Source organism: Oncorhynchus keta, unplaced genomic scaffold (assembly GCF_023373465.1).
Source record: "Oncorhynchus keta strain PuntledgeMale-10-30-2019 unplaced genomic scaffold, Oket_V2 Un_scaffold_1378_pilon_pilon, whole genome shotgun sequence".
Lineage (NCBI taxonomy): Eukaryota > Metazoa > Chordata > Actinopteri > Salmoniformes > Salmonidae > Oncorhynchus > Oncorhynchus keta.
The window spans coordinates 121093-133987 of record NW_026290776.1 but is presented as its reverse complement, the minus strand read 5'-3'; the positions used below and the strand labels follow the sequence as shown (position 1 = coordinate 133987).

At 48.1% G+C, this 12895-nt stretch overlaps 1 protein-coding gene and 1 long non-coding RNA gene across 2 annotated transcripts in view; both read left to right on the top strand.

Moving 5' to 3' along the window:
- The window catches only part of arih1 (ariadne ubiquitin-conjugating enzyme E2 binding protein homolog 1 (Drosophila)), a 34375-nt gene that overhangs the window by 17575 nt on the left and 3905 nt on the right, over positions 1-12895 (top strand). Inside the window, exons 8-11 of the mRNA XM_052513697.1 lie at positions 1811-1853; positions 3467-3538; positions 4408-4538; positions 5700-5757. Of these exons, the coding sequence (XP_052369657.1) occupies positions 1811-1853; positions 3467-3538; positions 4408-4538; positions 5700-5757 (304 nt within the window). The remainder of the gene's footprint in view (positions 1-1810; positions 1854-3466; positions 3539-4407; positions 4539-5699; positions 5758-12895) is intronic.
- On the top strand, positions 5815-12463 carry LOC127927388 (uncharacterized). Its single transcript, XR_008127269.1, has 12 exons — positions 5815-6268; positions 7173-7240; positions 7340-7477; positions 7891-8100; positions 8507-8541; positions 8804-8867; positions 9010-9320; positions 9416-9594; positions 9978-10187; positions 10501-11151; positions 11675-11849; positions 12184-12463. It is a non-coding gene; the product is annotated as an uncharacterized LOC127927388 (long non-coding RNA).

Below are 12895 nucleotides of genomic sequence, written 5' to 3'. Positions count from 1 at the left end.
CGGGCGGTGGCTGGGTTAGTCGAGACTCGGGCGGTGGCTGGGTTAGTCGAGACTCGGGCGGTGGCTGGGTTAGTCGAGACTCGGGCGGTGGCTGGGTTAGTCGAGACTCGGGCGGTGGCTGGGTTAGTCGAGACTCGGGCGGTGGCTGGGTTAGTCGAGACTCGGGCGGTGGCTGGGTTAGTCGAGACTCGGGCGGTGGCTGGGTTAGTCGAGACTCGGGCGGTGGCTGGGTTAGTCGAGACTCGGGCGGTGGCTGGGTTAGTCGAGACTCGGGCGGTGGCTGGGTTAGTCGAGACTCGGGCGGTGGCTGGGTTAGTCGAGACTCGGGCGGTGGCTGGGTTAGTCGAGACTCGGGCGGTGGCTGGGTTAGTCGAGACTCGGGCGGTGGCTGGGTTAGTCGAGACTCGGGCGGTGGCTGGGTTAGTCGAGACTCGGGCGGTGGCTGGGTTAGTCGAGACTCGGGCGGTGGCTGGGTTAGTCGAGACTCGGGCGGTGGCTGGGTTAGTCGAGACTCGGGCGGTGGCTGGGTTAGTCGAGACTCGGGCGGTGGCTGGGTTAGTCGAGACTCGGGCGGTGGCTGGGTTAGTCGAGACTCGGGCGGTGGCTGGGTTAGTCGAGACTCGGGCGGTGGCTGGGTTAGTCGAGACTCGGGCGGTGGCTGGGTTAGTCGAGACTCGGGCGGTGGCTGGGTTAGTCGAGACTCGGGCGGTGGCTGGGTTAGTCGAGACTCGGGCGGTGGCTGGGTTAGTCGAGACTCGGGCGGTGGCTGGGTTAGTCGAGACTCGGGCGGTGGCTGGGTTAGTCGAGACTCGGGCGGTGGCTGGGTTAGTCGAGACTCGGGCGGTGGCTGGGTTAGTCGAGACTCGGGCGGTGGCTGGGTTAGTCGAGACTCGGGCGGTGGCTGGGTTAGTCGAGACCCGGGCGGTGGCTGGGTTAGTCGAGACCCGGGCGGTGGCTGGGTTAGTCGAGACCCGGGCGGTGGCTGGGTTAGTCGAGACCCGGGCGGTGGCTGGGTTAGTCGAGACCCGGGCGGTGGCTGGGTTAGTCGAGACCCGGGCGGTGGCTGGGTTAGTCGAGACCCGGGCGGTGGCTGGGTTAGTCGAGACCCGGGCGGTGGCTGGGTTAGTCGAGACCCGGGCGGTGGCTGGGTTAGTCGAGACCCGGGCGGTGGCTGGGTTAGTCGAGACCCGGGCGGTGGCTGGGTTAGTCGAGACCCGGGCGGTGGCTGGGTTAGTCGAGACCCGGGCGGTGGCTGGGTTAGTCGAGACCCGGGCGGTGGCTGGGTTAGTCGAGACCCGGGCGGTGGCTGGGTTAGTCGAGACCCGGGCGGTGGCTGGGTTAGTCGAGACCCGGGCGGTGGCTGGGTTAGTCGAGACCCGGGCGGTGGCTGGGTTAGTCGAGACCCGGGCGGTGGCTGGGTTAGTCGAGACCCGGGCGGTGGCTGGGTTAGTCGAGACCCGGGCGGTGGCTGGGTTAGTCGAGACCCGGGCGGTGGCTGGGTTAGTCGAGACCCGGGCGGTGGCTGGGTTAGTCGAGACCCGGGCGGTGGCTGGGTTAGTCGAGACCCGGGCGGTGGCTGGGTTAGTCGAGACTCGGGCGGTGGCTGGGTATGTCGTGACCCAAAAGGAGTTGGGATGAGATCCCGGCAGCCTTGAGTTTTCCTCCCCTCCCCACGTAGCTGCCACCAGTCACAACAGGCTCCTCTGGGAGCATAGCTTCCTGTTGGCAACCTTTTACCTAATCCCTGCAACTACAACATGGGGGAGAATAGAAACAATTGATACTAATGGGATGTATTTTATCATTCTAGCTTCAACTGTGGGGAGAACTGGCACGATCCTGTCAAGTGTAAGGTATGTGCAGAAGACATGATTTAGGGCTCGCTTCTACCCTCTGACACGACATGATATAGGGCTAGCTTCTACCCTCTGACATGACATGATATAGGGCTAGGTTCTACCCTCTGACATGACATGATATAGGGCTAGGTTCTACCCTCTGACATGATATGATATAGGGCTAGATTCTACCCTCTGACACGACATGATATAGGGCTAGCTTCTACCCTCTGACACGACATGACATAGGGCTAGCTTCTACCCTCTGACACGACATGGGGCTAGCTTCTACCCTCTGACAAGACTTTACAAAGAGCTAGGTTCTTTCCTGACATGACATAGGGCTGGGTTCTATCCTGACATGACATAGGGCTGGGTTCTATCCTGACATGACATAGGGCTGGGTTCTATCCTCGGAAACGACATAGGGCTAGCTTCTACCCTCTGACAAGACTTTACAAAGAGCTAGGTTCTATCCTCTGACACGACATAGGGCTGGGTTCTATCCTGACATGACATAGGGCTGGGTTCTATCCTGACATGACATAGGGCTGGGTTCTATCCTCGGAAACGACATAGGGCTAGCTTCTACCCTCTGACAAGACTTTACAAAGAGCTAGGTTCTATCCTCTGACACGACATAGGGCTGGGTTCTATCCTGACATGACATAGGGCTGGGTTCTATCCTGACATGACATAGGGCTGGGTTCTATCCTCGGAAACGACATAGGGCTAGATTCTACCCTCGGACACGACATAGGGCTAGATTCTACCCTCGGACACGACATAGGGCTAGATTCTACCCTCGGACACGACATAGGGCAAGATTCTACACTCGGACACGACATAGGGCTAGGTTCTACCCTCGGACACGACATAGGGCTGGGTTCTATCCTCTGACATGACATAGGGCTGGGTTCTATCCTCTGACATGACATAGAACCCAGCCCTATCCTCGGACACGACATAGGGCTAGGTTCTACCCTCGGACACGACATAGGGCTAGGTTCTACCCTCGGACACGACATAGGGCTGGGTTCTATCCTCTGACATGACATAGGGCTGGGTTCTATCCTCTGACATGACATAGAACCCAGCCCTATCCTCGGACACGACATAGGGCTAGGTTCTACCCTCGGACACGACATAGGGCTAGGTTCTACCCTCGGACACGACATAGGGCTAGGTTCTACCCTCGGACACGACATGATATCGTGTAATAATATCACGTACACTGAGTGTACATAACAGTAGGAACAGCTTCCTAATATGGAGGTGCACCACTCCCCTTTTGCCCTTAGAACAGCCTCAATTCGTCGTGGCATGGACTCCACGGTGTCAAAAGCATTTCGCATGGATGCTGTTGTCAAGTTGGCTGGATGTCCGTTGGGTGATGGACCGGTGCGCCTGGCACCTACTACCATACTCTGTTCAAAGGCACTTTGAGTGGCACACATACAAAATCCATGTCTTAACAGGTGACATCCCAATAAGGGATCATGGCTTTCACCTGGTCAGGTTATGTCATGGGAAGTACAGGTGTTCCTAATGTTTTGTACACTCAGTGTTTGTCTTGCTGGATGAATATGCAACAATTAGTTGACCTCTGTTGCTCTGCTGTCCTACAGTGGCTGAGAAAGTGGATTAAAAAGTGTGACGATGACAGTGAAACATCCAACTGGATTGCAGCTAATACCAAGGTATGGTTATAATGCTACATAACAGAATACCAAGGTATGGTTATAATGCTACATAACAGAATACCAGGGTATGGTTATAACGCTACGTAACATAATACCAAGGTATGGTTATAACGCTACGTAACATAATACCTAATACTAAGGTATAGTTATAATGCTACCTAACACCTAATACTAAGGTATAGTTATAATGCTACATAACACCTAATACTAAGGTATAGTTATAATGCTACATAACACCTAATACTAAGGTATAGTTATAATGCTACCTAACACCTAATACTAAGGTATAGTTATAATGCTACATAACACCTAATACTAAGGTATAGTTATAATGCTACATAACACCTAATACTAAGGTATAGTTATAATGCTACATAACACCTAATACTAAGGTATAGTTATAATGCTACATAACACCTAATACTAAGGTATAGTTATAATGCTACATAACACCTAATAATAAGGTATAGTTATAATGCTACATAACACCTAATACTAAGGTATAGTTATAATGCTACATAACACCTAATAATAAGGTATAGTTATAATGCTACATAATATAACAATACATAATACCAAGGTATAGTTATAATGCTACGTAACATAATACCAAGATATGATTATAACACGACATAACACCAAGATATGTTACCAGTCCAGATCTACAGAACTGTACAGAGAGAACATCGTGGTCTGTATTTTATAAAGTGTTTCAGACTAGGAATACTGACGTAAGAGAGGCCTACTCTGAGACGCTGTGTGAATATGGGCCCAGGTTAATGTGATCTAGACAGACGTTTTTCATACCCTGGTATTGGCTGCGCTCCACTAGGGGGTTTCACTGTCCCCGGCACACTTTTTCACAGGAGTGTCCAAAGTGTCACGTGACCATTGAGAAGGACGGCGGCTGTAACCACATGGTGTGTCGGAACCAGAGCTGTAAAGCTGAGTTCTGTTGGGTCTGTCTGGGGCCCTGGGAGCCACACGGCTCAGCATGGTGAGTAGTAAGAATCACACACGTTTGGTGAGTCTGGAGAAGCCGAAACAGGTGACCGTGTACTCTCTTCACGGCCCTCTGTAGCTCAGTTGGTAGAGCATGGCTCTTGTAACTGCCAGGATAGTGGGATCGATTCCCGAGGCCACCCGCGCATAAAAAATAAAATTTAAAAAAAGGCACGCATGACTGGAAGTTTGGATTAAAGTGTCTGCTAAATGGTATACTGTGTATGTATAGTCACCAAACAGTTTATAAGGTACACCCATCAAGTCCCGGGGTCATTCCTCCTTTTGCCTCCAGAACAGCCTGAATTCTCCGGCGGCATTCTTACAAAGTGTCGGACACGTTCCACAGGGATGTTGGTCCACAGTGACGCGATGGCATCGCGCAGTTGCTGCAGATTGGACGGCGATACATTCATGCTGCCGACAGCCTGTTCCATCTCATCCCATTATGCTCTACTCGGTTGAGGTCTGGGGGGGGGGCGACGACTGACCAGGCCTCTCAAGTAAACCGAACGCGCTGTCATGTTCCAGGCTCCTCAATGGTGTTGGGGATGGCATGCCCACTGGAGTCTCTTCTTGGTTGTCACCATCCGTCCGTGACGAGGGTCAACGAGCTGTGCGTTTCCGAGATGCCGTTCTGCGCACCACTGTTGTACTGCGTATTTATGGACCTGTTTGTGGCCCACCCGTTAACTTGCATGACCCCCCTTCTCCTTGGACCTCTCGTCAACGAGCTGTGTTCACCCCAAAAGGGAACTGCCACTGACTGGATGTTCTGTGTTTGTCGCACCATTCTCGATAATCCCTAGACAATGTCGTGTCTGTGAAAAGCCCAGGAGGGCGGATGTTTTTGAGATACTGGATCCGGCGCGTCTTGGCACCGGCGATCACACCACGGAAAAAGTCGCTTAGGTCGTTTTTTTTATTTTTTGCCCATTCTAACGTGAAGTCGAACAGTAACTGAATGCCTTGATGCCTGTCCGCCTGCTTTGTGACTCGCTGTCTGTAGGAGCTAATGTGTTGGTGTACCTAATAATAAACTCTCCTGTAAGTGTATATATTATTCGCGTTCACATTTAACACCTCACAATGTACCTACCTCATATCTAAAGTAGCCGTAATGATGATGATATATATATATATGATGATCCTGCAGGTACAACTGCAACCGCTACAATGAAGACGATGCCAAGGCAGCCAGAGATGCACAGGAGGTAAGTCTGCACGGTTACAAAACACGTTCACCTATTATATCTTCCAAAAATGGCAGGTTATGTAGTCACTGTTGTAGTGGGTGGTAGGTAGGTTATATAGTCACTGTTGTAGTGGGTGGTAGGTAGGTTATATAGTCACTGTTGTAGTGGGTGGTAGGTAGGTTATATAGTCACTGTTGTAGTGGGTGGTAGGTAGGTTATATAGTCACTGTTGTAGTGGGTGGTAGGTAGGTTATATAGTCACTGTTGTAGTGGGCGGTAGGTAGGTTATATAGTCACTGTTGTAGTGGGCGGTAGGTAGGTTATATAGTCACTGTTGTAGTGGGTGGTAGGTAGGTTATATAGTCACTGTTGTAGTGGGTGGTAGGTAGGTTATATAGTCACTGTTGTAGTGGGCGGTAGGTAGGTTATGTAGTCACTGTTGTAGTGGGTGGTAGGTAGGTTATATAGTCACTGTTGTAGTGGGTGGTAGGTAGGTTATATAGTCACTGTTGTAGTGGGTGGTAGGTAGGTTATATAGTCACTGTTGTAGTGGGTGGTAGGTTATATAGTCACTATATAGTCACTGTTGTAGTGGGTGGTAGGTAGGTTATATAGTCACTGTTGTAGTGGGTGGTAGGTAGGTTATAGTCACTGTTGTAGTGGGCGGTAGGTAGGTTATAGTCACTGTTGTAGTGGGTGGTAGGTAGGTTATGTAGTCACTGTTGTAGTGGGCGGTAGGTAGGTTATATAGTCACTGTTGTAGTGGGTGGTAGGTCACTGGTTATATAGTCACTGTTGTAGTGGGTGGTAGGTTTATAGTCACTGTTGTAGTGGGCGGTAGGTAGGTTATATAGTCACTGTTGTAGTGGGCGGTAGGTTATATAGTCACTGTTGTAGTGGGCGGTAGGTTATATAGTCACTGTTGTAGTGGGCGGTAGGTAGGTTATATAGTCACTGTTGTAGTGGGCGGTAGGTAGGTTATATAGTCACTGTTGTAGTGGGCGGTAGGTTATATAGTCACTGTTGTAGTGGGCGGTAGGTTATATAGTCACTGTTGTAGTGGGCGGTAGGTTATATAGTCACTGTTGTAGTGGGCGGTAGGTTATATAGTCACTGTTGTAGTGGGCGGTAGGTAGGTTATATAGTCACTGTTGTAGTGGGTGGTAGGTCACTGGTTATATAGTCACTGTTGTAGTGGGTGGTAGGTTATATAGTCACTGTTGTAGTGGGTGGTAGGTAGGTTATAGTCACTGTTGTAGTGGGCGGTAGGTAGGTTATATAGTCACTGTTGTAGTGGGCGGTAGGTAGGTTATATAGTCACTGTTGTAGTGGGCGGTAGGTAGGTTATATAGTCACTGTTGTAGTGGGTGGTAGGTAGGTTATATAGTCACTGTTGTAGTGGGTGGTAGGTAGGTTATATAGGTGGTAGGTAGGTTATATAGTCACTGTTGTAGTGGGCGGTAGGTAGGTTATAGTCACTGTTGTAGTGGGTGGTAGGTAGGTTATGTAGTCACTGTTGTAGTGGGTGGTAGGTAGGTTATATAGTCACTGTTGTAGTGGGTGGTAGGTAGGTTATAGTCACTGTTGTAGTGGGCGGTAGGTTATATAGTCACTGTTGTAGTGGGCGGTAGGTAGGTTATAGTCACTGTTGTAGTGGGTGGTAGGTAGGTTATATAGTCACTGTTGTAGTGGGTGGTAGGTAGGTTATATAGTCACTGTTGTAGTGGGTGGTAGGTAGGTTATATAGTCACTGTTGTAGTGGGGGTAGGTAGGTTATAGTCACTGTTGTAGTGGGCGGTAGGTAGGTTATATAGTCACTGTTGTAGTGGGCGGTAGGTAGGTTATGTAGTCACTGTTGTAGTGGGCGGTAGGTAGGTTATATAGTCACTGTTGTAGTGGGTGGTAGGTAGGTTATATAGTCACTGTTGTAGTGGGCGGTAGGTAGGTTATATAGTCACTGTTGTAGTGGGTGGTAGGTAGGTTATATAGTCACTGTTGTAGTGGGTGGTAGGTAGGTTATATAGTCACTGTTGTAGTGGGTGGTAGGTAGGTTATGTAGTCACTGTTGTAGTGGGTGGTAGGTAGGTTATAGTCACTGTTGTAGTGGGCGGTAGGTAGGTTATAGTCACTGTTGTAGTGGGTGGTAGGTAGGTTATATAGTCACTGTTGTAGTGGGTGGTAGGTAGGTTATATAGTCACTGTTGTAGTGGGTGGTAGGTAGGTTATATAGTCACTGTTGTAGTGGGTGGTAGGTAGGTTATATAGTCACTGTTGTAGTGGGCGGTAGGTAGGTTATATAGTCACTGTTGTAGTGGGCGGTAGGTAGGTTATATAGTCACTGTTGTAGTGGGTGGTAGGTAGGTTATATAGTCACTGTTGTAGTGGGCGGTAGGTAGGTTATATAGTCACTGTTGTAGTGGGCGGTAGGTAGGTTATATAGTCACTGTTGTAGTGGGCGGTAGGTAGGTTATATAGTCACTGTTGTAGTGGGCGGTAGGTAGGTTATATAGTCACTGTTGTAGTGGGCGGTAGGTAGGTTATATAGTCACTGTTGTAGTGGGCGGTAGGTAGGTTATATAGTCACTGTTGTAGTGGGCAGTAGGTAGGTTATATAGTCACTGTTGTAGTGGGCGGTAGGTAGGTTATATAGTCACTGTTGTAGTGGGCGGTAGGTAGGTTATATAGTCACTGTTGTAGTGGGCGGTAGGTAGGTTATATAGTCACTGTTGTATAGGTTATAGTCACTGTTGTAGTGGGCGGTAGGTAGGTTATATAGTCACTGTTGTAGTGGGTGGTAGGTAGGTTATAGTCACTGTTGTAGTGGGCGGTAGGTTTATATAGTCACTGTTGTAGTGGGCGGTAGTAGGTTATATAGTCACTGTTGTAGTGGGCGGGTAGGTTATATAGTCACTGTTGTAGTGGGCGGTAGGTTATATAGTCACTGTTGTAGTGGGCGGTAGGTAGGTTATATAGTCACTGTTGTAGTGGGCGGTAGGTAGGTTATGTAGTCACTGTTGTAGTGGGCGGTAGTAGGTTATATAGTCACTGTTGTAGTGGGCGGTAGGTTATAGTCACTGTTGTAATGGGCGGTAGGTTATATAGTCACTGTTGTAGTGGGCGGTAGGTAGGTTATATAGTCACTGTTGTAGTGGGTGGTAGGTAGGTTATATAGTCACTGTTGTAGTGGGTGGTAGGTAGGTTATATAGTCACTGTTGTAGTGGGTGGGAGGTAGGTAGGTTATAGTCACTGTTGTAGTGGGCGGTAGGTAGGTTATATAGTCACTGTTGTAGTGGGCGGTAGGTAGGTTATATAGTCACTGTTGTAGTGGGCGGTAGGTAGGTTATATAGTCACTGTTGTAGTGGGTGGTAGGTAGGTTATATAGTCACTGTTATAGTGGGCGGTAGGTAGGTTATATAGTCACTGTTGTAGTGGGTGGTAGGTAGGTTATATAGTCACTGTTGTAGTGGGTGGTAGGTAGGTTATATAGTCACTGTTATAGTGGGTGGTAGGTAGGTTATGTAGTCACTGTTATAGTGGGTGGTAGGTAGGTTATATAGTCACTGTTATAGTGGGTGGTAGGTTATATAGTCACTGTTGTAATGGGCGGTAGGTTATAGTCACTGTTGTAGTGGGTGGTAGGTAGGTTATATAGTCACTGTTGTAGTGGGTGGTAGGTAGGTTATATAGTCACTGTTATAGTGGGTGGTAGGTAGGTTATATAGTCACTGTTGTAGTGGGCGGTAGGTAGGTTATATAGTCACTGTTGTAGTGGGCGGTAGGTAGGTTATATAGTCACTGTTGTAGTGGGCGGTAGGTAGGTTATATAGTCACTGTTGTAGTGGGCGGTAGGTAGGTTATATAGTCACTGTTGTAGTGGGTGGTAGGTAGGTTATATAGTCACTGTTGTAGTGGGCGGTAGGTAGGTTATATAGTCACTGTTGTAGTGGGTGGTAGGTAGGTTATATAGTCACTGTTGTAGTGGGTGGTAGGTAGGTTATAGTCACTGTTGTAGTGGGTGGTAGGTAGGTTATGTAGTCACTGTTGTAGTGGGTGGTAGGTAGGTTATATAGTCACTGTTGTAGTGGGTGGTAGGTAGGTTATATAGTCACTGTTGTAGTGGGCGGTAGGTAGGTTATATAGTCACTGTTGTAGTGGGTGGTAGGTAGGTTATATAGTCACTGTTGTAGTGGGTGGTAGGTAGGTTATATAGTCACTGTTGTAGTGGGTGGTAGGTAGGTTATATAGTCACTGTTGTAGTGGGCGGTAGGTAGGTTATGTAGTCACTGTTGTAGTGGGCGGTAGGTAGGTTATATAGTCACTGTTGTAGTGGGTGGTAGGTAGGTTATATAGTCACTGTTGTAGTGGGCGGTAGGTAGGTTATATAGTCACTGTTGTAGTGGGCGGTAGGTAGGTTATGTAGTCACTGTTGTAGTGGGCGGTAGGTAGGTTATATAGTCACTGTTGTAGTGGGCGGTAGGTAGGTTATATAGTCACTGTTGTAGTGGGTGGTAGGTAGGTTATATAGTCACTGTTGTAGTGGGTGGTAGGTAGGTTATAGTCACTGTTGTAGTGGGTGGTAGGTAGGTTATATAGTCACTGTTGTAGTGGGCGGTAGGTAGGTTATATAGTCACTGTTGTAGTGGGTGGTAGGTAGGTTATATAGTCACTGTTGTAGTGGGCGGTAGGTAGGTTATATAGTCACTGTTGTAGTGGGTGGTAGGTAGGTTATATAGTCACTGTTGTAGTGGGCGGTAGGTAGGTTATATAGTCACTGTTGTAGTGGGTGGTAGGTAGGTTATATAGTCACTGTTGTAGTGGGCGGTAGGTAGGTTATAGTCACTGTTGTAGTGGGCGGTAGGTAGGTTATAGTCACTGTTGTAGTGGGCGGTAGGTAGGTTATATAGTCACTGTTGTAGTGGGCGGTAGGTAGGTTATATAGTCACTGTTGTAGTGGGTGGTAGGTAGGTTATAGTCACTGTTGTAGTGGGCGGTAGGTTATATAGTCACTGTTGTAGTGGGCGGTAGGTAGGTTATATAGTCACTGTTGTAGTGGGTGGTAGGTAGGTTATATAGTCACTGTTGTAGTGGGCGGTAGGTAGGTTATATAGTCACTGTTGTAGTGGGTGGTAGGTAGGTTATATAGTCACTGTTGTAGTGGGCGGTAGGTAGGTTATATAGTCACTGTTGTAGTGGGTGGTAGGTAGGTTATATAGTCACTGTTGTAGTGGGCGGTAGGTAGGTTATATAGTCACTGTTGTAGTGGGTGGTAGGTAGGTTATATAGTCACTGTTGTAGTGGGCGGTAGGTAGGTTATATAGTCACTGTTGTAGTGGGCGGTAGGTAGGTTATAGTCACTGTTGTAGTGGGCGGTAGGTAGGTTATAGTCACTGTTGTAGTGGGCGGTAGGTAGGTTATATAGTCACTGTTGTAGTGGGTGGTAGGTAGGTTATATAGTCACTGTTGTAGTGGGCGGTAGGTTATATAGTCACTGTTGTAGTGGGCGGGTAGGTAGGTTATATAGTCACTGTTGTAGTGGGTGGTAGGTAGGTTATTATAGTCACTGTTGTAGTGTGGTGGTAGGTAGGTTATATAGTCACTGTTGTAGTGGGTGGTAGGTAGGTTATATAGTCACTGTTGTAGTGGGTGGTAGGTAGGTTATAGTCACTGTTGTAGTGGGCGGTAGGTTAGTCACTGTTGTATATAGTCACTGTTGTAGTGGGTGGTAGGTAGGTTATATAGTCACTGTTGTAGTGGGTGGTAGGTAGGTTATATAGTCACTGTTGTAGTGGGTGGTAGGTAGGTTATATAGTCACTGTTGTAGTGGGTGGTAGGTAGGTTATATAGTCACTGTTGTAGTGGGCGGTAGGGTTATATAGTCACTGTTGTAGTGGGTGGTAGGTTATATAGTCACTGTTGTAGTGGGCGGTAGGTAGGTTATATAGTCACTGTTGTAGTGGGCGGTAGGTAGGTTATATAGTCACTGTTGTAGTGGGCGGTAGGTAGGTTATATAGTCACTGTTGTAGTGGGTGGTAGGTAGGTTATATAGTCACTGTTGTAGTGGGCGGTAGGTAGGTTATATAGTCACTGTTGTAGTGGGTGGTAGGTAGGTTTATATAGTCACTGTTGTAGTGGGCGGTAGGTAGGTTATATAGTCACTGTTGTAGTGGGCGGTAGGTAGGTTATATAGTCACTGTTGTAGTGGGCGGTAGGTAGGTTATATAGTCACTGTTGTAGTGGGCGTGGTAGGTAGGTTATATAGTCACTGTTGTAGTGGGTGGTAGGTAGGTTATATAGTCACTGTTGTAGTGGGTGGTAGGTAGGTTATATAGTCACTGTTGTAGTGGGTGGTAGGTAGTCACTGTTATGGGTGGTAGGTATAGTCACTGTTGTAGTGGGCGGTAGGTAGGTTATATAGTCACTGTTGTAGTGGGTGGTAGGTAGGTTATATAGTCACTGTTGTAGTGGGCGGTAGGTAGGTTATATAGTCACTGTTGTAGTGGGCGGTAGGTAGGTTATATAGTCACTGTTGTAGTGGGCGGTAGGTAGGTTATATAGTCACTGTTGTAGTGGGCGGTAGGTAGGTTATATAGTCACTGTTGTAGTGGGCGGTAGGTAGGTTATATAGTCACTGTTGTAGTGGGCGGTAGGTAGGTTATATAGTCACTGTTGTAGTGGGCGGTAGGTAGGTTATATAGTCACTGTTGTAGTGGGCGGTAGGTAGGTTATAGTCAGTCACTGTTGTAGTGGGCGGTAGGTAGGTTATATAGTCACTGTTGTAGTGGGTGGTAGGTAGGTTATATAGTCACTGTTGTAGTGGGCGGTAGGTAGGTTATATAGTCACTGTTGTAGTGGGCGGTAGGTAGGTTATATAGTCACTGTTGTAGTGGGCGGTAGGTAGGTTATATAGTCACTGTTGTAGTGGGCGGTAGGTTATATAGTCACTGTTGTAGTGGGCGGTAGGTAGGTTATATAGTCATTGTTGTAGTGGGGGGTAGGTAGGTTATATAGTCACTGTTGTAGTGGGCGGTAGGTAGGTTATATAGTCACTGTTGTAGTGGGCGGTAGGTAGGTTATATAGTCACTGTTGTAGTGGGCGGTAGGTAGGTTATATAGTCACTGTTGTAGTGGGTGGTAGGTAGGTTATATAGTCACT